The sequence below is a fragment of the Heterodontus francisci genome, chromosome 45 (assembly GCF_036365525.1).
Source record: "Heterodontus francisci isolate sHetFra1 chromosome 45, sHetFra1.hap1, whole genome shotgun sequence".
Lineage (NCBI taxonomy): Eukaryota > Metazoa > Chordata > Chondrichthyes > Heterodontiformes > Heterodontidae > Heterodontus > Heterodontus francisci.
Window position 1 is genome coordinate 2,264,266 of NC_090415.1, and position 24,871 is coordinate 2,289,136.

Consider the following 24,871-nt stretch of genomic DNA (forward strand, 5'->3'; position numbering starts at 1 on the left):
GGCCCGAGCAGAAAACGGAGGGAGAAGTCCAGGGGCGATTTGCAACTTTTACGTTTTATTTATTTTTTTCAATCTCCTTATAAAAAGAAACAGGCGAAGGGCCAGCGAACGGCTGCAATTCCACATTTTATATAAAAGATTAAGAACACAGAGAGAGATAGACACACGCACGCACGCGTACATCATTTACTACTTCCTCGCGGTCACTGACGGACTGGGGGGGGGGGATGCTGAGAATTTTAGTTTTATAAAAAGAGCAAGTTTGCGCACGAAAGTGTTTTGGCGAGGGAGAGGACGTGCGGGTGCGGTTTCTGACCCGGTTCGGCTCCCGTCACAAGTCCGCCCTCTCCAGCTCCCTACGCGCCAGAGTTTAAAAACAGGGCGCGAAAGACGCCCGCCCCGAGAGACTCCCGCCTCCGCCCTGAGCGCGGGTTCCGAGCTGGGGGCAATTCGGCTCGGGCGGGCGTCGCCCCCGCGGTTTTGCTGCCTACCGCGAGCCCTCAGCTAACAGACGCCGGGAACGAGGGCGGGGGCCAGCCACCCGCGAGACATTCGACTCCTGGGAGGCGGCGCACTCAGCCACGAGGCTGATCCTTGGCGGAAACGGAGGGGGAACGAGGGGCAAGAGACGAGTCTTCAACGGGAACTCTCGATTGGCGCGGGCAAGTGCGCAAGCGCAGGAACCGTCACGAGGGACACATTCCCAGACCGGGGTGGGAAGGGGCGGGGGGGGGTCCCGAGAATCCCCGTAAAGGGATTCGGCACCTCTTCGGAAGGCCTCCCGCAGGCGAAATCACTGCACTTCCCCGGCCGCCTCCCCAGCTTTAAAACCGAGGAAATGTATTTTTTGTCAGAAATTAACTCCTCGCTCGACACAAGGCCCCAGGGGATGAGACCTTGACGTTTGAAACAAGATGTTCTTTTATTAAGAATTAGTAAAAACAGAAACTGCGCCTCCTTCCCCTGCTCCCTTTCGAAACAAACCCCGTCCCTCCACCACCCCCCACCCCCCCCACCTCTTCGGGCCAACCTGCTGTCAGCCCTGACCCACGTCATTCTGGGTGACAGTCCTCCGCGGCTGCTGCTTCAGGGGCCTCTCAGTCCCAGGGACGTTGGCTGGCCACTGGGAGAGAGGCCAGAAACAGGGTGGAGGGGGAAGTGTGTCGAGGCTCTCTAAGGTCACGTCCCTCCAGACTCTGTCTCTCTCTGCACCCAGCTCACTGCAACCAGAGATCCAGACATGGGGAAAAGAGAGAGAGGGGGGGTCGAGGTGGAGAGAGAGAGAGGGAGTCGCGGGGGAGAGAGAGAGAGAGAGAGGGGTTGCGGGGGAGTCGCAGGGGAGAGAGAGGGGGTCACGGGGGAGAGAGAGCGAGAGAGGGGGTCGCGGGGGAGAGAGACAGAGGGGGGTCGCGGGGGAGAAAGAGAGAGGGGGTCGCGGGGGAGAAAGAGAGGGGGGGTCGCGGGGGAGAAAGAGAGGGGGGGTCGCGGGGGAGAGAGAGAGGGGGTCGCGGGGGAGAGAGAGAGGGGGGGTCGCGGGGGAGAGAGAGAGAGGGGGGGGTCGCGGGGGAGAGAGAGAGAGAGAGGGGGTCGCGGGGGAGAGAGAGAGGGGGGTCGCGGGGGAGAGAGAGAGGGGGGGTCGCGGGGAGAGAGAGAGGGGGGGTCGCGGGGAGAGAGAGAGGGGGGGTCGCGGGTGAGAGAGAGAGGGGGGGTCGCGGGGGAGAGAGAGAGGGGGGGGTCGCGGGGGAGAGAGGGGGGGGTCGCGGGGGAGAGAGAGAGAGAGGGAGTCGCGGGGGAGAGAGAGAGGGGGGGTCGACGGGGGAGAGGGAGAGAGAGACGGGGCCGCGGGGGGAGAGAGAGAGGGTCGTGGGGGTGAATTCCCACGTGTCCCTTGGACGTGAAGCTAACGGCCCTTTTGAAACCCCCTCCCCCCCACCCCACGGCTTCCAATCAGTCCAGCCGGCTTTCCCGCTGTGGATATCGGGGATTGCCCTCTTCCTCCCCACCAACTTACACGGAGAGCACCCCTCCACCTTCAGTTCCCCCTGCCCCAGTCGGGACCAGGCGGTCGAGTCCAGCTGGCCCCACCGTCTCTCCCCTCCCTCTACAAAGCAGCCCTGCCCTGCCGTTCAGTACAAGGACACGTGAAGGCAGCCAGCTCCTCCGCTACACCCTCACCCACTCTGCCGTACACAGCCCTCCCTGCCCGCCACCCCCCACCCTCTCCCTGCCCCCCCACCCCCCCCGCAACAGGACGAATATCTGTGGAGAGAAGACGTCACTGAAAAATCAGCGATACGGAAAGCTGCTGGAGCTAAGGGGCCAGTGGGGGAGAGAGAAAAGAGGAAATAAAGAAATACGAGTGTTTTTTTAAAAAAAAAAATGAAAGGAACAAAGAATGAGATCGGATCTGGAGTCAGCGTCACTCGCCAGGGGGGACGAGGGACAGGGAATAGCCAAGTTCTACCAAAAGTCGCGGCGATGGTACGAGTCTGGCTCACAGTACTTAGTGACGACCACTCTGTTTGCAAACTTCCGGCCAGCGAGGCCCTGCATGGCTTTCTGACAGTCCAGGATTGAGACGAACTCCACAAAGATCTGCGGGGAGAAGCAGAGGTTCAGCCAGCGTAGGGACCGGCCGTCGGCACGGGAACGGTCAGCAAACGCGATCCGACCCCCCCTGAGCCGCGCGAGGAGAGATCAGGGACGGGCGAGCAAAAGCTCGGACGCAAAGGGAGGTTTTAAGGAGTGTCTTAAAGGGGGAGAGAGAGGGAGAGGCGGAGAGGTTTAGAGAGGGAATTCCAGAGTTCGGGGCAGCTGGACACACAGCCGCCAATGGTGGAGCGAGGAGACTGCGACAGTGCAGCACTCCCTCAGGACTGACACTGGGGGAGTGTCGGCCTGGATTATGGAGATCAAGTCCTAGAGTACACACATCTCCCTCCGACAGTGCAGCACTCCCTCAGTACTGACACCGGGGGAGTGTCGGTCTGGATTATGGAGATCAAGTCCTAGAGTATATACATCTCCCTCTGACAGTGCAGCACTCCCTCAGGTCTGACACTGGGGGAGTGTCGGCCTGGATTATGGAGATCAAGTCCTAGAGTACACACATCTCCCTCCGACAGTGCAGCACTCCCTCAGTACTGGCACCGGGGGAGTGTCGGCCTAGATTATGGAGATCAAGTCCTAGAGTATATACATCTCCCTCCGACAGTGCAGCACTCCCTCAGTACTGACACCGGGAGTGGGGGGGGGGTGGGGGGGGCGGCGGGGGGAGTGTCGGTCTGGATGATGGAGATCAAGTCCGAGAGTATATAAATCTTCCTCCGTCAGTGCAGCACTCCCTCAGTACTGGCACCGGGGGGATTGTCGGCCTGGATTATGGAGATCAAGTCCTAGAGTATATACATTTCCCTCTGACAGTGCAGCACTCCCTCAGTACTGACACAGGGGGAGTGTCGGTCTGGATTATGGAGATCAAGTCCTAGAGTATATACACCTCCCTCCGACAGTGCAGCACTCCCTCAGTACTGACACCGGGGGAGTGTTGGTCTGGATTATAGAGATCAAGTCCTAGAGTATATACATCTCCCTCCGACAGTGCAGCACTCCCTCAGTACTGACACCGGGGGAGTGTCGGCCTGGATTATGGAGATCAAGTCCTAGAGTATATACATCTCCCTCTGACAGTGCAGCACTCCCTCAGTACTGACACCGGGGAGTGTCAGCCTGGATTATGGAGATCAAGTCCTAGAGTATATACATCTCCCTCCGACAGTGCAGCACTCCCTCAGTACTGACACCGGGGGAGTGTCGGCCTGGATTATGGAGATCAAGTCCTAGAGTATATACATCTCCCTCTGACAGTGCAGCACTCCCTCAGTACTGACACCGGGGGAGTGTCGGCCTGGATTATAGAGATCAAGTCCTAGAGTATATACATCTCCCTCCGACAGTGCAGCACTCCCTCAGTACTGACACCGGGGGAGTGTCGGTCTGGATTATGGAGATCAAGTCCTAGAGTATATACATCTCCCTCCGACAGTGCAGCACTCCCTCAGTACTGACACCGGGGGAGTGTCGGTCTGGATTATGGAGATCAAGTCCTAGAGTATATGCATCTCCCTCCGACAGTGCGGCACTCCCTCAGTACTGACTCCGGGGGTGGGGGGGGAGGGGGGGCGGCGGGGGGAGTGTCAGCCTGGATTATGGAACGTGGTTCGATATTAAAAAAACAAAAGGGTTGCTGTTTTTAAAAACATGGGGCAGATTGTGGCTTTTCCTCCTCCTCTCTCTCTCTCTCTTTTGCTTAGGTTTGAGACCCCGAGCGTACCGCAGGCAGCAGCCGCGCACGTACCTTCCCGCAGCCGGGCACCTCCAAGCCGTCGATGGGCCGGGGGATCTCGATGGACTTGACCATGCCGTACTTGCTGCACTCCTCGCGCACGTCCTCCACAATCTCCTCGTACTCCTCGTCGTCGATCAGCTCGTCCGGCGTGATCATGTTCATCAGGCACAGGATCTCCGTCGGCATTCCCGCCATCTGCACCTGCGTCGACACCAGGCCCGGCACCTGCAGGGTCACCGGTGTCTGGTTTATCGTATTCTGGAGAGACAGAGAGAGAGAGAGGCAGGCGAGGGGCGGGGAGGAGAAAAGATAGAGGAGATTAACGTTTCTGCAGATGCAGCAAGACTTGGACAATATCCAGGCTTGGGCTGATAAGTGGCAAGTAACATTCGCGCCACACAAGTGCCGGGCAATGACCATCTCCAACAAGAGAGAATCTAACCATCTCCCCTTGACATTCAACGTCATTACCATCGCTGAATCAAAGAACAAAGAAAATTACAGCACAGGAACAGGCCCTTCGGCCCTCCAAGCCTGCGCCGATCCAGATCCTCTGTCTAAACATGTCGCCTATTTTCTAAGGGTCTGTATCTCTTTACTTCCTGCCCATTCATGTATCTGTCTAGATACATCTTAAAAGACGCTATCGTGCCTGCATCTACCACCTCCGCTGGCAACGCGTTCCAGGCACCCACCACCCTCTGCGTAAAGAACTTTCCACGCATATCCCCCCTAAACTTTTCCCCTCTCACTTTGAACTCATGACCCCAAGTAATTGAATCCCCCACTCTGGGGAAAAAGCTTCTTGCTATCCACCCTGTCTATACCTCTCATGATTTTTGTACACCTCAATCAGGTCCCCCCTCAACCTCTGTCTTTCTAATGAAAATAATCCTAATCTGCTCGACCTCTCTTCATAGCTAGCGCCCTCCATACCAGGCAACATCCTGGTGAACCTCCTCTGCACCCTCTCCAAAGCATCTACATCCTTTTGGTAATGTGGCGACCAGAACTGCACGCAGTATTCCAAATGTGGCCGAACCAAAGTCCTATACAACTGTAACATGACCTGCCAACTCTTGTACTCAATACCTCGTCCGATGAAGGAAAGCATGCCGTATGCCTTCTTGACCACTCTATTGACCTGCGTTGCCACCTTCAGGGAACAGTGGACCTGAACACCCAAATCTCTCTGTACATCAATTTTCCCCAGGACTTTTCCATTTACTGTATAGTTCACTCTTGAATTGGATCTTCCAAAATGCATCACCTCGCATTTGCCCTGATTGAACTCCATCTGCCATTTCTCTGCCCAACTCTCCAATCTATCTATATTCTGCTGTATTCTCTGACAGTCCCCTTCACTATCTGCTACTCCACCAATCTTAGTGTCGTCTGCAAACTTGCTAATCAGACCACCTATACTTTCCTCCAAATCATTTATGTATATCACAAACAACAGTGGTCCCAGCACGGATCCCTGTGGAACACAACTGGTCACACGTCTCCATTTTGAGAAACTCCCTTCCACTGCTACTCTCTGTCTCCTGTTGCCCAGCCAGTTCTTTATCCATCTAGCTAGTACACCCTGGACCCCATGCGACTTCACTTTCTCCATCAAGCTACCATGGTGACACTTATCAAACGCCTTACTGAAGTCCATGTATATGACATCTACAGCCCTTCCCTCATCAATCAACTTTGTCACTTCCTCAAAGAATTCTATTAAGTTGGTAAGACATGACCTTCCCTGCACAAAACCATGTTGCCTATCACTGATAAGCCCATTTTCTTCCAAATGGGAATAGATCCTATCCCTCAGTATCTTCTCCAGCAGCTTCCCTACCACTGACGTCAGGCTCACCGGTCTATAATTACCTGGATTATCCCTGCTACCCTTCTTAAACAAGGGGACAACATTAGCAATTCTCCAGTCCTCCGGGACCTCACCCGTGTTTAAAGATGCTGCAAAGATATCTGTTAAGGCCCCAGCTATTTCCTCTCTCGCTTCCCTCAGTAACCTGGGATAGATCCCATCCGGACCTGGGGACTTGTCCACCTTAATGCCCTTTAGAATACCCAACACTTCCTCCCTCCTTATGCCGACTTGACCTTGAGTAATCAAACATCTATCCCTAACCTCAACATCCGTCATGTCCCTCTCCTCAGTGAATACCGATGCAAAGTACTCGTTTAGAATCTCACCCATTTTCTCTGACTCCACGCATAATTTTCCTCCTTTGTCCTTGAGTGGGCCAATCCTTTCTCTGGTTACCCTCTTGCTCCTTATATATGAATAAAAGGCTTTGGGATTTTCCTTAACCCTGTTTGCTAAAGATATTTCATGACCCCTTTTAGCCCTCTTAATTCCTCGTTTCAGATTGGTCCTACATTCCCGATATTCTTCCAAAGCTTCGTCTTTCTTCAGCCGCCTAGACCTTATGTATGCTTCCTTTTTCCTCTTAGCTAGTTTCATAATTTCACCTGTCATCCATGGTTCCCTAATCTTGCCATTTCTATCCCTCATTTTCACAGGAACATGTCTCTCCTGCACGCTAATCAACCTCTCTTTAAAAGCCTCCCACATATCAAATGTGGATTTATCTTCAAACAGCTGCTCCCAATCTACATTCCCCAGCTCCTGCCGAATTTTGGTATAGTTGGCCTTCCCCCAATTTAGCACTCTTCCTTTAGGACCACTCTCGTCTTTGTCCATGAGTATTCTAAAACTTACGGAATTGTGATCACTATTCCCAAAGTAGTCCCCTACTGAAACTTCAACCACCTGGCCCGGCTCATTCCCCAACACCAGGTCCAGTATGGCCCCTTCCCGAGTTGGACTATTTACATACTGCTCTAGAAAACCCTCCTGGATGCTCCTTACAAATTCTGCTCCATCTGTACCTCTAACACTAAGTGAATCCCAGTCAATGTTGGGAAAATTAAAATCTCCTATCACCACCACCCTGTTGCTCCTACATCTTTCCATAATCTGTTTACATATTTGTACCTCTATCTCACACTCGCTGTTGGGAGGCCTGTAGTACAGCCTCAACATTGTTACCGCACCCTTCCTATTTCTGCCCATATTGCCTCACTGCTCGAGTCCTCCATAGTGCCCTCCTTCAGCACAGCTGTGATATCCTCTTTGACCAGTAATGCAACTCCTCCACCCCTTTTACCTCCCTCTCTATCCCGCCTGAAGCATCGATATCCTGGGATATTTAGTTGCCAATCATGCCCTTCCCTTAGCCAAGTCTCAGTAATAGCAATAACATCATACTCCCAGGTACTAATCCAAGCCCTAAGTTCATCTGCCTTACCTACTACACTTCTTGCATTAAAACAAATGCACCCCAGACCACCAGTCCCTTTGCGTTCATCATCTGCTCCCTGCCTACTCTTCCCCTTAGTCACGCTGACTTCATTATCTAGTTCCTTAAAGGCTTTAGTTACTACCTCCTTACTGTCCACTGACCTCCTCATTTGGTTCCCACCCCCCTGCCACATTAGTTTAAACCCTCCCCAACAGCGTTAGCAAAAGCACCTCCAAGGACATTGGTTCCAGTCCGGCCCAGGTGTAGACCGTCCAATTTGTAATAGTCCCACCTCCCCGAGAACCGGTCCCAATATCCCAAAAATCTGAACCCCTCCTTCCTGCACCATCTCTCAAGCCACGCATTCATCCTGACTATTCTTTCATTTCTACTCCGACTATCACATGGCACTGGTAGCAATCCTGAGATTACTACCTCTGAGGTCCTACTTTTTAACTTGGCTCCTAACTCCCTAAATTCTGCTTGTAGGACCTCATCCCGTTTATTTACCTATATCATTGGTGCCTATGTGCACAATGACAACTGGCTGTTCACCCTCCCCCTTCAGAATGTTCTGCAGCCGATCTGAGACATCCCTGACCCGTGCACCTGGGAGGCAACATACCATTCGGGAGTCTCATTTTCGACCACAGAACCGCCTATCTACTCCCCTTACAATCGAATCCACTATGACTATAGCCCTTCCACTCTTTTTCCCGCCCTTCTGAACAGCAGAGCCAGCCACGGTGCCATGAGCCTGGCTACTGCTGCCTTCCCCTGGTGAGCCATCTCCCTCAACAGTATCCAAAACGGTACACCTGTTTTGGAGGGAGATGACCGCAGGGGACACCTGCGCTGCTTTCCTGCTCTTTCTCTGCCTTTTGGTCACCCATTCCCTTTCTCCCTCAGCAATCCTCCACTATCAACATCCTAGGGGCTACCATTGACCAGAAACTGAACTGGAGTAGCCATATAAATACCGTGGCTACAAGAGCAGGTCAGAGGCTGGGAATTCTGCGGAGAGTAACTCACCTCCTGACTCCCCAAAGCCTGTCCCACCATCTACAAGGCACAAGTCAGGAGTGTGATGGAATACTCTCCACTTGTCTGGATGGGTGCAGCCCCAACAACACTCGAGAAGCTCGACACCATCCAGGACAAAGCAGCCCACTTGATCGGCACCCCGTCCACAAACATTCACTCCCTCCACCACTGACGCACAGTGGCAGCAGTGTGTACCATCTACAAGATGCACTGCAGCAATGCACCAAGGCTCCTTTGACAGCGCCACCCAAACCCGTGACCTTTGCCACCAAGAAGGACGAGGGCAGCAGACGCAATGGGAATGCCATCACTTGCAAGTTCCCCTCCGAGCCGCGCACCATCCTGACTTGGAACTATACCGGCCGTTCCTTCACTGTCGCGGAGTCAAAATCCCGGAACGCCACTAACAGCACTACCCCACCCGGACTGCAGCGGTTCAAGAAGGCAGCTCCCCACCACCTTCTCAAGGGCCATTAGGGATGGGCAATAAATGCTGGCCTGGCCAGCGATGCCCACATCTCTGACTGCTGGAGCACGTCTGTCACCAGGCAGCCTCAGGGCTGCCCATCTCACCCCCTTTCCCACCACCCCCGGGACACACACACACCCACTTCGACCTACCGGAGTGGCGTTCTTTGCTCCCACGCTCGCCCGTTGGACGATGAGCTTCTTGTCTCCGAGCTGCATGCCGTTCAGTCCAGCGATGGCCTGGAAAAAAAGAGGGGTAATGTTTCGGAGCGGGGGGACGGGGTGGGGAGGGGGGGGGGGGGGGGGGTATGGGAGGCGGGTAGGGGGGAGGGGGAAGAGGGAGGGGGTGGGGAGGAAAGGTCGGCGGGGTGGAGTTGGGGTGGGGAGGTGGGGGCAGGGAGCGAGGAGCGAGGTCAGAGAAGGACAACGACTTAGTTCTTGCAGACGGTGGAGCGCGGCGGTTAGCTAGGGAGGAGGAGGAAGTGGGGGTGGCCATACTTCTCAGCGGCTGCCCTTGTTCGATGGTCTCTGAAACCAATGTGGGGAGAAGAAGAGAAAAAAATTGATCGTAGCATTGATGCAAAGACACCACAAAATTCACTGATGGGGCGGGGGGGGGGGGACGATGGGGGAGACGGACGGGGTGGTGGGCTCACCGGTGGCGTGGAGTGGCGTGGGAACTTGGGGCGGACGAAAAGCAGCAGCGGGCTCCGGGCGAGAGGGGGCATTTGTCGTCAGACCGCCTGCCCTCCAATGCTCCCCACCTCCCGACGCAGCGCTCTCTCTTCCGAAGCGGGGGTCGCCCCCCCCCGCCCCGTGGGAATCGCAGCAGCCAGCTGACGCACAGCAAGATCCCACAAGCAGAGAGGATTTTTTTGTTTCTCGATTCTTATCGTCTTGGAAGAAAGGGATAAATATTTTGCACCCCCTTCCCCTGCGCACCCCCCTCCCCAGGACTCACCCACCCTGCTCTCGCCTGCGAAATGCCGGCCACACGATCTTTCTGAGGCCCACTCGAGGGGGCGGACAGCGCCCGCGGTTTAACGTCTCGTCCCTAAAAGCAGCAACTCCCGAGAGTGCAGCACTCCCTCAGTACTGGCACCGGGGCGAGTGTCAGCCTGGATTATGGAGATCAAGTCCGAGAGTATAAACATCTCCCTCCGACAGTGTAGCACTCCCTCGGTACTGGTGCTGCGCACTCCCACAAATGCCCAAACAGACAGCGCTGGCATGAGTGACCGACGGGCGCAGGACCCCGCACACATCTGTGCAGAGCGGGCTTTCGGCGTTTTTTTTGCAGACCACTGGACCCAGGGTAAAGAAAGCCCAGGGCGCACCAACTCCCGGAGGCCTCGTCTTCCTGCCCCCAGTGACTGCCTGACCCCGAGGCCTCGACAAGCAGCTCCTCCCCCAACTCGCTTACCTGATCGGTGACATTGATGTCAACATATTCACAGAAGGCGTAGCCTTTGGAGAGCCCGGTGGCACTGTCTTTCACCAGATTGAAAGCTTTCAGGGGTCCGAAGGACGTAAGAAGTTCCTTAACCTGTGGACCAGGGCAGGCGGGGGAATAAAGAGTCAGATGGTAGGTTTGTGAACAGCATAAGAGGGCGTGAGATCTCAAAGCAGGGAAACCCGGACTGGTTGATGGACAATGCACTGGGGGAAGAGTGTCGGTCTGGATTATGGAGATCAAGTCCTAGAGTATATGCATCTCCCTCCGACAGTGCAGCACTCCCTCAGTACTGGCACCAGGGGGAGTGTCGGCCTGGATTATGGAGATCAAATTCCCCGCAGTGAACACAGGCGGCCCTCCAGGACGCCGTCTGACCAACCATCTAACCTCAGTACCAAATTTATACCACCGTACGAGGAGATCCCAACATCCCCCCCACTCCACCACAATTTCCACCACCGGGTATAGCTGGAAGCATCCCTCATACCACCCGCGCCCTCCCCCCCACCCCTGGATGGTCGTTTCCACGGTTACCTGATCGTCGTTAAGGTAGTTCGGCAAACCCCCGATGAACAGCTTGTGCGGGGAGTCTGGAACAACAGTGGAGACGACACCTACAAAGAGAGAGAGACAGAGAGAGAGTGAGTGTGCAGTCAGCGCAGAGGGGACCAGCACCGATCCCACTAAACATCAGCGGAGCACCAGATCGGGACCGGAGGCCGCACAGAGAAGTGGGCGGCAGAGGGGCACGACAGCCGTTAACAACCTCCTGCCGAGAGACCCACCCTGCCGCAACCGAGAGTTTGAAATCACGGGAGGGATTCAACAAAAACCACAGAGCTATCAGTTTTGTCGCAAAGGTTAAAAGAGTGTGCAGCACAGGAATCGGGCAGTGTTCAAGGGTATTTACTTACATGCAAGGAGTACAGTAAATAAAGCCGATGAGACGAGGGCACAGATAGACACATGGCAACACGATATCCCTGGATATAGTGTTTTCGGGCGGGATAGAGCGGGGGATAAAAAAAGGAGGGGGTGTGGCATTACTGGATAAGGAGTCAATAACAGCTTTCAGGAGGAATATATGCTAAATGAATCATCGAACGAGGCCATGTGGGTTGAGCTCAGAAACAAAAAGGGGGCAGCCACACTACTAGGAGTGTATTATAGACCCCCAAATAGTGAGAGGCAGGTAGGGCAACAAATATGTAGGCACATTTGTGAGTGTAAAAACAATAGGACAATAATAGTTGGGGATTTCAACTACCCTAATCTCAACTGGGATACAAACAGCGTGAAGGGCACAGAAGGGACAACATTCTTGGAGTGCTTTCAAGAAAACTTTTTTTAAGCCAGCACGTAACAAGCCCAACCAGAGGGGGCGCAATTTTAGATTTAGTCTTCGGTAATGAAGCTGGGCAAGTGGAGGAAGTAACAGTGGGAGACCATTTTGGAAATAGTGACCATAATACAGTTCGTTTTAGCACAATCATGGAAAAGGACAAAGATAGAACAGGCGTGAAGAGTTCTAAATTGGGGGAAGGCCAACTTTAAGAAGCTGAGAGGTGACCTGGCGAAAGTGGACTGGTTACAGCTACTTGAAGGAAAATCAGTGGCAAGCCAGTGGGAGGCATTCAAAAGCGAGATTCTACAGGCACAATGTAGACATGTCCCCACAAAGATAAAGGGTGGCACTGCCAAATCTAGATCCCCCTGGTTATCCTGAAGCTTCCAGGGTAAGTTAAAGCAGAAAGCTTAAGACAATCATAAAAATCTTAATAATTTTGAAAGCCTCGTGGAGTATAGAAAGTGCAGGGGGTGAAGTGAAAAAGGAAATTAGAAAAGCAAAGAGAGGACATGAAAAATTATTGGCAGGTAAAATCAAGGAAAACCCAAAGATGTTTTATCAGTACATTAAGAGCAAGAGGGATAACTAAGGAAAGGCTAGGGCCTATCAGAGATGTACAAGGGAACTTATGCGTGGGTGCAGATGATGTGGGCAGGGTTCTTAATGAGTTTTTTGTCTCTGTCTTCACAAAGGAGAGGATTAATGTAGACATTGTAGTTAAAGAGGAGGAGTGTGAAATATTAGATACGATAAGCATAATGAGAGAGGAAGTACTCGAGGGTCTGACATACTCCAAAGTGGATAAATCACCAGGGACAGATGGATTGTATCCCAGGTTGTTAAAGGAAGCCAGAGAGGAAATAGCAGATCCTCTGAGGATCATCTTCAAATCCTCACTAGATACAGGCGAGGTACCAGAGGATTGGAGGTCTGTGAACGTTGAACCAGTGTTTAAAAAGGGTGTGGGGGATAGGCCAAATAATTCTAGGCCGGTCAGTCTGACCTCGGAGGTGGGTAAATTGTTAGACTCTCTTCTGAGGAACAGGATAAACTGTCACTTAGAAAGGCACAGATTAATCAGAGATAGTCAGCATGGAGTTGTTAAGGGAAGGTCATGTCTTAATAACTTAATTGAGATCTTTGAGGGAGTAACAAGAAGGATTGATGAGGGTAGTGCAGTGGATGTGGTCTACATGGACTTTAGTAAGGCATCTGACAAGGTCTCATATGGCAGACTGGTCAGTAAAATGAAAGCCCATGGGATACAGAGGAATGTGGCAGGTTGGATCCAGAATTGGCTCAGTGACAGGAAACACAGGGTAGTAGTCGATGGATGTTTTTGTGACTGGAAAGCAGTTTTCAGTGGCGTTCCACAGGGCTCAGTGTTGGGTCCCTTGCTGTTTGTGGTATATTATAACGATTTGGACTGAAATGTGGGTGGCAGGATTGGGGAATTTGCTGATGACACAAAAAAAAACGGCCGTGTAGTTGATAGTGAAGAGGATAGCTGTAGACTCCAGAATGATATCAATGGTTTGGTCGAGTGGGTGGAAAAGTGGCAAATGGAATTCAATCCGGAGAAGTGTGAGGTAATGCATTTGGAGAGGGCAATCAAAGCGAGGGAATACACAATAAAACGGGAGGATATTGAGGGGGGCAGAAGAAGCGAGAGACCTTGGAGTGCATGTTCACAGGTCCCTGAAGGTGGCAGGACAGGTAGACAGAGTGGTGAAGGCGGCATATGGAATGCTTTCCTTTACTGGCCGAGGTATAGAATACAAAAGCAGGGATGTGATGCTGGAACTGTATAAAACGCTGGTTAGGCCACAGCTGGGGTATTGCGCACAGTTCTGGTCACCACATTACGGGAAGGACATAATTGCTCTGGAGAGAGTACAGAGGAGATTTTACGAGAATGTTGCCAGGGCTCGAGCGTTGCAGCTACGAGGAAGGATTGGATAGGCTGGGGTTGTTTTCCTTCGAACAGAGGAGGCTGAGGGGTGACTTAATTGAGGTGTCCAAAATGACGAGGGGCCTAAAGTAGACAGGAAGGACCTGTTTCCCCTAGCGGAGAGGTCAATTACCAGGGGGCACAGATTTAAAGGTGATGGGTAGGAGGATTAGAGGGGAACATGAGGAAAACCTTTTTCATCCAGAGGGTGGTGGGTGTCTGGAATTCCCTCCCTAAACCTCTCTCTCTCCTCCTTTCAAGATGCTCCTTAAAACCTCCCTCGTTGACCCTAATATCTCTCTGTGTGGCTCGGGGTTTGATAATCGTTCTTGGGACGTTTTAGCACATTAAAGGCACTATCTTAAAACCACAGACTCTTCTATCAAGGGAGACCCTTTGGCCCATCGTGCCTGTGGTGGCTCTTTGAAAGAGCTCTGCAATTAGTTCCACTTTCTCTTGCTGTTACGCCAATGATATGCGGGTATTTATCCAATTCCCTATTACTACTGAATCTGCTTCCACCTTTCAGGCAGGACATTCCAGACCACGACAACTGACATGGGGTTAGTGTCGACCTGGATTATGGGGGCTGGGCTATTTGTGGGGGGGGGGGGGGGAGATTAAACCCACTAACATCTGGCTTGCAGGCGTGACAGGCTGTTCCCCCCCCGCGCAGCCACATCCGAAGGAGCCTGAGGAGAAGGCTAGCGAGTGCAATCCACCCAGTTATACCTGGCACGTAGACGGACGGATTCTCCGACATTCCGGGCAGCGGCTGGTAGTCGTGCGGGCGCCGGATCTTCAGCGACTGCCCCTGGAAGATGATCCCGTCGAAAGCCATGGCCTGTGTCGTCTCGTCGACCGACCGGAACTGGAGCGGGGAGCAAAAGGGAAGAGATGGAGAGCAGAGAGGGCGTCAGACTGGCGAACGCAGGAAGAGCACGGAGAGAGAGAGAGAGAGAGAGAGGGGGGGCTGCACAAAAACGCCCCGCGCGCGCGCACACACAAACACGCACGATCGTACGCCAGCGTCCTTACCTCAAGGAAAGCAAAGTTCTTATCCTGGTTTATTTGCACAGCCAGCACGGGGTTCCCCGCGGCCTGGGACAGAGCTGCTAGGCGCATCTGGGCGTTGAAGAAGTCGGCCATCGCTTCCTGTTTGGAGGGGAAAAAACAAGAGACACATGGGAGACTGATTGACATTTTGCCTGGTTCAGAGGTGTCAACAGGGGAGGCGGGTGGGGGCGAAAACAGCCTCTCACCATCGATCCCGTCAAACCGCCTCTCAGAACTGTATACGTTTCAATGAGATCACCTCTCATTCTTCTAAACTCCAGAGAATAATCGGCCCCATTCTCCTCCGTCTCTCCTCATCGGACACCCCACGCATCCCGGGAAACAATCATTGCTGAGTATCTCGCGTGTGACAGAGCCACTGGCAAAGAACATTGAACAGGTCACACTCGATCAGCAGGAATGATCCACGTCACACAGACCGATTTGCCTGCTGTACCTGTCCTGGGAGTGTTTGATGGGGACAGTTTAGAGGGAGCTTTACTCTGTATCTAACCCCCGTACTGTACCTGTCCTGGGGAGTGTTTGATGGGGACAGTGTAGAGGGAGCTTTACTCTGTATCTAACCCCCGTGCTGTACCTGTCCTGGGGAGTGTTTGATGGGGGACAGTGTAGAGGGAGCTTTACTCTGTTATCTAACCCCCCGTACTGTACCTGTCCTGGGGAGTGTTTGATGGGGGACAGTGTAGAGGGAGCTTTACTCTGTATCTAACACCCCGTACTGTACCTGTCCTGGGGAGTGTTTGATGGGGGACAGTGTAGAGGGAGCTTTACTCTGTATCTAACCCCCGTACTGTACCTGTCCTGGGGAGTGTTTGATGGGGGACAGTGTAGAGGGAGCTTTACTCTGTTATCTAACCCCCCGTACTGTACCTGTCCTGGGGAGTGTTTGATGGGGGACAGTTTAGAGGGAGCTTTACTCTGTATCTAACCCCCGTACTGTACCTGTCCTGGGAGTGTTTGATGGGGGACAGTGTAGAGGGAGCTTTACTCTGTTATCTAACCCCCCGTACTGTACCTGTCCTGGGAGTGTTTGATGGGGGACAGTGTAGAGGGAGCTTTACTCTGTATCTAACCCCCCGTGCTGCACCTGTCCTGGGAGTGTTTGATGGGGGACAGTGTAGAGGGAGCTTTACTCTGTATCTAACCCCCCGTGCTGCACCTGTCCTGGGAGTGTTTGATGGGGGGACAGTGTAGAGGGAGCTTTACTCTGTTATCTAACCCCCCGTACTGTACCTGTCCTGGGGAGTGTTTGATGGGGGACAGTTTAGAGGGAGCTTTACTCTGTTATCTAACCCCCCGTACTGCACCTGTCCTGGGAGTGTGTGATGTGACGAAAGTGTTTTATTTTTGATCATTACCTCAGTCACGCCGAAGGGAATATTTCCGACGTACAGCCTCCGTGCCTGTCTGGTCATTTGACTCCCAACCACTGGAACCTGGGTTGGGGTGACTGCCAGCCCATCAGGAGTCACTGTGGGCAGCAGTGCAGTGGCTGGAATTTGACCTGCCGCTTTATAAAAAGCAAAACCGAAGGAGACAAGAGAAGCAAAAACAAATAAAAAAAGTTTAGACATGTGAAAAAGTCTCCTTCATCCCAAAGAGATACAAGCAATCAGCACCGTACGTCCTACTGCGTAACACGCTCGAGGGGGGTCTGAATGGGATCCTCCTGTTCCTGTGTAACAGGCTCGAGGGGGAGGGGCTGAATGGGCCTCCTCCTGTTCCTGTGTAACAGGCTCGAGGGGGGGGGCTGAATGGGATCCTCCTGTTCCTGTGTAACAGGCTCGAGGGGGGGCTGAATGGGCCTCCTCCTGTTCCTGTGTAACAGGCTCGAGGGGGGGCTGAATGGGCCTCCTCCTGTTCCTGTGTAACACGCTCGAGGGGGAGGGGCTGAATGGGATCCTCCTGTTCCTGTGTAACAGGCTCGAGGGGGAGGGGCTGAATGGGATCCTCCTGTTCCTGTGTAACAGGCTCGAGGGGGAGGGGCTGAATGGGCCTCCTCCTGTTCCTGTGTAACAGGCTCGAGGGGGAGGGGCTGAATGGGATCCTCCTGTTCCTGTGTAACAGGCTCGAGGGGGAGGGGCTGAATGGGCCTCCTCCTGTTCCTGTGTAACACGCTCGAGGGGGAGGGGCTGAATGGGCCTCCTCCTGTTCCTGTGTAACAGGCTCGAGGGGGGGGGCTGAATGGGCCTCCTCCTGTTCCTGTGTAACAGGCTCGAGGGGGGAGGCTGAATGGGATCCTCCTGTTCCTGTGTAACAGGCTCGAGGTGGGTGTCTGAATGGGATCCTCCTGTTCCTGTGTAACAGGCTCGAGGTGGGTGTCTGAATGGGATCCTCCTGTTCCTGTGTAACAGGCTCGAGGGGGAGGGGCTGAATGGGATCCTCCTGTTCCTGTGTAACAGGCTCGAGGGGGGGGGCTGAATGGGCCTCCTCCTGTTCCTGTGTAACAGGCTCGAGGGGGGAGGCTGAATGGGATCCTCCTGTTCCTGTGTAACAGGCTCGAGGTGGGTGTCTGAATGGGATCCTCCTGTTCCTGTGTAACAGGCTCGAGGTGGGTGTCTGAATGGGATCCTCCTGTTCCTGTGTAACAGGCTCGAGGTGGGTGTCTGAATGGGATCCTCCTGTTCCTGTGTAACAGGCTCGAGGTGGGTGTCTGAATGGGATCCTCCTGTTCCTGTGTAACAGGCTCGAGGGGGGGGGCTGAATGGGCTTCCTCCTGTTCCTGTGTAACAGGCTCGAGGGAGGGGCTGAAGGGCAGAGGAGTGACTGAACTGTTAACGGCCGGCCGGGGCGCGGGTGGAGTGCGAGGGGCTCGATGTAGCTCACCTTGCATTGCTTTGTACTGCATGGGGGTGATGTGCTCAAAGCCTGGGGGAGGTACATCCCAGTACTTGTACGGTTTCTTTTTCTGCATTCGACGGGGAGATCGGCTGACGAGAAAAAGACATGTTATCTACAGCCCACTTATGTTAATCCAGCTCCCTCACACTGTCACTCAGTAACCCCTCTCCCCCCAGAGCCCTGTTACTGACTGTATCTCTATTGATGTTAATCCAGCTCCCTCACACTGTCACTCAATAACCCCTCTCCCCCCAGAGCCTTGTGTTACTGACTGTATCTCTACTGATGTTAATCCAGCTCCCTCACACTGTCACTCAGTAACCCCTCTCCCCCCAGCACCCTCTGTTACTGACTGTATCTCTACTGATGTTAATCCAGCTCCCTCACACTGTCACTCAGTAACCCCTCTCCCCCCAGCACCCTGTGTTACTGACTGTATCTCCACTGATGTTAATCCAGCTCCCTCACACTGTCACTCAGTAACCCCTCTCCCCCCAGCACCCTCTGTTACTGACTGTATCTCTACTGATGTTAATCCAGCTCCCTCACACTGTCACTCAGTAAACCCTCTCCCCCAGCACCCTGTGTTACTGACTGTATCTCTACTGATGTTAATCCAGCTCCCTCACACTGTCACTCAGTAACCCCTCTCTGCCCCCCCACCCCAACTAGGTGATCCCTGGCCGTCCAATTACCTGCGACGCCTGCGTTCCCGGGACGTGCTCCGTCGCTCCCGGTTTGCCCTCTCTCTGCTCCGACTCCGCCTCTTTCGATCGCGGCTCCGCGATCGACTCCGACTCTTTTTCTTGTGTCGGTTTTCCTTGTCACGCTCTGGAGTTCGGGAGAGGAGAGACGGGTGTGAGAGAGAGAGAGTGTGAAAAACTGACCAGAGGGAAATCGCTAAGCCCCCCCCCTCCCCCCCGCATCAGCAGCGGGGTAACCCCGACGAGCACCGAGCAACCGGAATTGTAGGGGCTGGAGAAGGTCTCAGAGATAGGGAGAGGGAGCGAGGGGCCATGGAGGGATTCAAACGGGAGGATGAGAATTGTAAAATCGAGCCACTGCCGGAGCGGGAGCTAGTGTCGGTCAGCGAGCACTGGGAGGGGAGTGAGGGGAAAAAACGGGACTCGGTGCGAGTTAGGATACGACGGGGGGGAATAGTTGGGAGTCTGGAGGGGGAGAAAGGGCACGGACGAGGGTTTCAGCAGCTGGTGAGCGATGGGTCCCTTTATCCCCACCGCGAATGACTGATTATGAGCTCAAAGTAAGACTGTCCCTCAGTGAAAGGCAGAAGCCGGGAGGGAAGTTTCTGTATAATAATTTCCTGAGATAGCAACGCAGACACTTTGTTTCATCCAGACAGCCAATAGCGCCATTTCCTTTATCTGTGTGCAGAAGATAATGAGAATTCCCTCATCTTCTCTGAAGACTATCATGCTGTAAATACCTGGCCGGGCCCCAACTGGAGTACTGTGTCCAACGTCCGGGCGCCGCACACTTTGGGAAGGATGCCGAGGGCCTTTGGAGAGGGCGCGGAGGGGGAGGGTGACCCAGAACAGTCCCAGGGATGAGGGACTTCAGTTAATGTGGAGGGACTGGGAGAAGCTGGGATTATTCTCCTTGGAGCAGAGAAGGTTAAGAGGGAGATTCAATCGGGGCGTTCGAAGTCAGGAAGGGTCTGGATGGAGTAAATGAGGGGCAACTGTTTCCCAGTGGCGGGAGGGTGAGGAACTGGAGGGACACGGATGGAGGGTGATTGGTGAGAGAACTGGACGGAGGGGAGATGAGGAAACATTATTTGACGCAGTGAGTTGTTGGGATCTGGGACGCGCTGCCTGAAAGGGTGGCGGAAGCAGATTCAATAGCGACTCTCAATAGGGGGAATCGGGGTAAAATACTGGAAGGGGAAAAATAATTGGCGAGCTCTTTTTTTAAGAGCCAGCCCAGACACGATAGCCTCCTGTGAAAAGGGAGCACTAAGACAGGGGAATAAGCTCAAATGGAGAGCACTCAATCGGAACGCGTGAAGCATTCGTACCACAATGGTGAATTAATACACAGAAAGAGACAAATGACCTCAATCTGGTAGTCATTAGTGAAACGTGGTCACAGGGTGACCTACGCTGGGAACTGAATACTCCAGGGTACTTGACTTTTAGAAAGAGGCAAAAGGAGTTGGACTTGCCCTGATAATAAAAGGTTGCGACAGAGGCAAGACAGAGCAAGGATCTCAGCCGGGGAGAATCAGGGTGCAAAATCAGTCTGGGTAGAGATACGAAATATCATAGAGCAGACAACACTGGTGGGAATAATTTTTAGACACCCCTCCCAACCCCCACCAAGAGTAATCAGTGTCGGACTGAGCATAAATCGGGCAATTAGAGGAGCGTCTAACCGAGATAATGGAATACTGGTGGAGGACTTCAATCTTCTTGCAGGACGGGCAAACTGAATTGGAAAGCGGCAGGCCGTGTTTGTAGAATGCACTGGAGACAGTCTTCTGGAATATGTCAAGGAACCTACTCGGGAACAGGCTATTTTAGATCTAGCATGGTGTAACGAGACAGGGTTGATTGGTCATTTTATAGTGAAGGATACTCTGGGGAACTGGGGAAGAGTGATCATAACAGGGTGGAATTTCATATCAAGTTTGAGAGTGACGCGGTTAAGGGGATGTGTTGGTTTTGATCTTCCAGAATTCCCCAAAATCCCAGCGGATCGGAAGGTGGAAAATGCAAACCTGATGTTTAAGAAAGGAGGGAGAAAGAAAACGGGGAACTACAGTCCAGCTGACATCAGCAGCAGGGAAAATGCTAGAATCGGTGATTGAGCTCATGGTAGCAGGACACTTGAAAAGTTACAATATGATTCGGCAGAGTCAACAAAGGGAAATGGTGTTTGACAAACCCATTAGAGTATTTTGTGGGTGTATTTGGCAGCTTAGATAAGGGGGAACCAGTAGATGTAGTATATTTAGATTTTCCGAAGGTATTTGATGAGGTTGCACAAGAGGTTGTCACACAAGATTAGGGCTCATGGGTTGAGGATTGGTTAATAGACAAAAAAAGAGAGTGGGAATAAACAGGTCCTTTTTTTGGGATGGCAGGCTGCAACTGATGGAGAACCGCAAGGATCGGTGCTGGGGCCTCAGCTATTTACAATCTATATTAATGTCGCTGATACAAAGCTAGATGGGAAGGTAAGCTGTGAGGAGGACACAGGGATGTAAGACAAGTTGGGCAAGTAAGTGGCAGCTGCAGTTTAATTAGGGCAGTCTGAAGTGAGCCAGTTTGATAGGAAGAATGGGAAAGCAGAACATTTTTGAAAAGGTGAGTCACTGGAAAATATTGGCATTCAGAGGGATGTGGGAGATGGGGCAGGGGGCCCTTGCACACCGATCATAGAAAGTTGACATGCAGGCACAAGAAGCAATTAGGACGGTAAACGGTATATTGGCCTTTATTGCAAAGGGATTGGAGTATAAGAGTAGGGAAGACTTGCTGTAATTGTTACAGGGCTTTGGTGAGACCACACCGGGAGTAGTGAGTACAGTTTCGGTCTCCTTACCCATGGAAGGACATACGTGCCCTGGAAGCGGGGCGAGGGTGTAACGAAGGTTCACTAAACTGATTCCCAGGATGGGGGGGGGGGGCGGCCTATGAGAAGCGATTGAGTAGAATGGGGCTGATATTCGCTGGAGTTTAGAAGGAGAGACGATCTCATGGAACCGTACAAGAATCTAAGAGGGTCTGACAGGGTTGACGCCGAGAGGCTGTGAGCAAACATTGCCAAACTCAGACGTTTAATTTTAAACTATTTCCAATAAGTTCCAATATTAAAAACGGGTTTTAACTGCACGATGTCAGCTAATGAACCAGTTTCAGAGGAAAGTGTGCCAGTTGCTGAACTGGGAACATTAGATTGCGCCTGTTAATAACACAATTTTCACTAAACCAGCTCCCGGCAACTATCTGAATGCTAACAATTGTCACAGTAAAGATGCCCACACGCGCAAGGGCCTCTATTATTAATCCCACGCCCCTGCCCGACACGATTGTAAACGATTAAACTCCCCTCCGGCACAATTGTAAACTCTTCACACCAATAAAGGTCCCTGTTCTACTGTAAGCTACTCGCAGGGGTTTATTCCCCCGTTACCCCTCCGGGGTGGGAGCAGTTATCTCCCGGTAGCATGGTGGGAATATCACTGAACTAGCAATCCAGAGGCCCCCGGGGACACAGGTTCAAATCCCACGACAGCTGGCGGAATTTAAATTAATAAATTCAATCGCTTCAGAAGAGTCTGGAATTGAAAGGGAGTCTCAATGCCGGCACCGTGGGGCTGCCATCGACTGTCACGAGAACCCGTCTCGCTCAGGTATTTCCTTCAGGGGAAGGAAATCTGCTGGTCCTTACCTGGTCTGGCCCACATGTGACTCCAGGCCCACAGGCAATGTGGTCGACTCTTAACTGCCCTCTGAAATGGCCTGGCAAGCCACTCAGTTCTCAAGGGGCCATTCAGGGATGGGCAACAAAATGCTGGCCTTGCCATGATTTCCCCCTCCAGGCGGGGTTATCTCCCCCCTGTTGTCCCCTCCGGGGGGGACGGTTATTCCCCCCCTCCATAGAATCATAGAAAGTTTAACGCACAGAAAGAGGCCACTTGGCCCATCGTCTCTGTGCCGGCCGAAAAACGATCCACCTATTCTAATCCCACCTTCCAGCATTTGGTCCGTAGCCCTGCAGATTACGGCACTTGAGGTGCATATCCAGACTCCTTTCGAATGAGTTGAGGGTCTCTGCCTCAACTACCCTTTCAGGCGGTGAGTTCCAGACCATCACCACCCTGTGGGTGGAAAGGTTTTTCCTCATCTCCCCTCTAATTTTTCTACCAATCACTTTAAATCTATGCCCCCTCGTCACTGACCTCTCTGCTAAGGTGAATAGACCCTTCACCTCCACTCTATCCAGGCCCCTCAAAATTTTGTGCATTTCAATCAGATCTCCCCTCGGCCTTCTCTGTTCCAAGGAGAACAACCCCAGCCTATCCAATCTTTCCTCATAGCTGCATTTTTCCAGTCCTGGCAACATCCTCGTAAATCTCCTCTGTGCCCTCGCTAGTGCAATTACATCCTTTCTGTAGCGAGGTGACCAGAACTGCACTCAGTACTCAAGTTGTGGCCTAACCAATGAGTTACACAGTTCCAGCATAACCTCCCTGCTCTTGTATTCTATACCTCGGCTAATAAAGGAAAGGATTTCAGATGCCTTCTTAACCACCTTATCGACCTGTCCTGCTACCTTCAGGGATCTGTGGACATTCACTCCAAGGTCCCTCTGTATTTCTCATTATTTTCCCATTAATCGTGTATTCCTTTGCCTTGTTTGACCTCCCCAAATGCATCACCTCTCACTTCTCCAAGTTGAATTCCATTTGACACTTTTCTGCCCAGACCATCAACATCTTCCTGCAGCCAACAGCTATCCTCCTTGCTATCGACCACACGGCCAATCTTTGTGTCTGCAAACTTCTTGATCATGCCCCCTACACTTACATCCAAATCATTAATATACGCCACAAAAAGCAGGGGACCCAGTACTGAGCCCCGCGGGACGCCACTGGAAACAGCCCTCCAGTCGCTAAAACACCCGCCAACAATTACCCTTTGTTTCCTGCCACTGAGCCAATTTTGTATCCACCTTGCTGCATTTCCCTGGATCCCAAGCGATTTTATTTTTTTTAACCGGTCTGCCATGTGGGACCTTGTCAAAAGCCTTGCTAAATTCCATGTAGACCGCATCAACTGCACTGCCCTCATCTATCTTCCTTGTTACTTCTTCAAAAAAATTCGATCAAGTTGGTCAAACAAGATCTCCCCTGAACAAATCCATGCCGACTATCCTTGATTAACCTCTGCCTTTCTAACTGACAGTTTATCCTGCATCTCGGAGCAGATCCCAATAATTCGCCCACGAGTGGGTTAGACTGTAACTCATTCCCTCCGTTCCCCCTCCAGGGGTGTTATTCCACTTCCAGGGGGATTTGTTACCCCCCGATTCCCCCTCCAGGGGTGTTATTCCACTTCCAGGGGGATTTATTACCCCCCGATTCCCCCTGCAGGGGTGTTATTCCACTTCCAGGGGGATTTATTACCCCCCGATTCCCCCTCCAGGAGTGTTATTCCACTTCCAGGGGGATTTATTACCCCCCGATTCCCCCTCCAGGTGTGTTATTCCACTTCCAGGGGGATTTATTACCCCCCGATTCCCCCTCCAGGGGTGTTATTCCACTTCCAGGGGGATTTATTACCCCCCCGATTCCCCCTCCAGGGGTGTTATTCCACTTCCAGGGGGATTTGTTACCCCCCCGATTCCCCCTCCAGGGGTGTTATTCCACTTCCAGGGGGATTTGTTACCCCCCGATTCCCCCTCCAGGGGTGTTATTCCACTTCCAGGGGGATTTATTACCCCCCGATTCCCCCTGCAGGGGTGTTATTCCACTTCCAGGGGGATTTATTACCCCCTGTTCCGTCTCCAGGGGTATCATTCCCCCCTGTTCCCCCTCCAGGGGTATCATTCCCCCTCCAGGGGGATTTATTCCCCCCTTGTTTCCCCCTCCAGGGGGATTTATTACCTCCTGTCCCCCATCCAGGGGTGGGTTATTCCCCATCTCCCCCCCCCAATCCAGGGGTGGGTTAGTCCCCGTCTCCCCCCCCCCCCCCGCTCCAGGGGTGGATTATTCCCCCCCTTGCCCATGGACAAAGGCCCCGGGGAGCAGGGGGGCGGGGGGGGGACTAGGCCGCGAAGCCTCGGTGCTCGATTTTGGGAGGCTCACCCTGGCGGTTCTCGTGCAGCTGTTTCTCGAACTCGTCGAACTCGGACATGTTGTCGCCGCTGGATTTGGATCTTCTCTCTTTAGCCGGGGGCCCCCTCCGGAGGCTGGAGGACGACGAAGATGTTTTTATTTAATCTTATATTTCTGGCCCCCCTTTTTCTTTCTTTCTTCCCCCCCCCCCGGACG

General features: G+C 52.9%; 1 protein-coding gene across 2 annotated transcripts; it reads right to left on the bottom strand.

The window, feature by feature from the left end:
- Nucleotides 1-35: 35 nt before the first annotated feature.
- On the bottom strand, nucleotides 36-24,869 carry LOC137356172 (splicing factor U2AF 65 kDa subunit). 2 transcript variants are annotated; one of them, XM_068022006.1, is made up of 11 exons: nucleotides 24,686-24,869; nucleotides 18,546-18,681; nucleotides 17,836-17,939; nucleotides 16,368-16,519; nucleotides 14,971-15,087; nucleotides 14,665-14,803; nucleotides 11,168-11,247; nucleotides 10,601-10,723; nucleotides 9,331-9,417; nucleotides 4,358-4,606; nucleotides 36-2,595 (listed from the first exon to the last, which is right to left on the bottom strand). In XM_068022006.1, the coding sequence occupies exons 1-11, from the start codon at nucleotides 24,732-24,734 to the stop codon at nucleotides 2,461-2,463; spliced, it is 1,371 nt and encodes a 456-aa protein (XP_067878107.1). In that variant the 5' UTR covers nucleotides 24,735-24,869; the 3' UTR covers nucleotides 36-2,460. The 2 variants fall into 2 exon arrangements, with proteins under 2 accessions (XP_067878107.1, XP_067878108.1); XM_068022007.1 differs by having other exon boundaries at nucleotides 16,368-16,513; nucleotides 24,686-24,868.
- Between the last annotated feature and the right edge of the window lie 2 nt (nucleotides 24,870-24,871).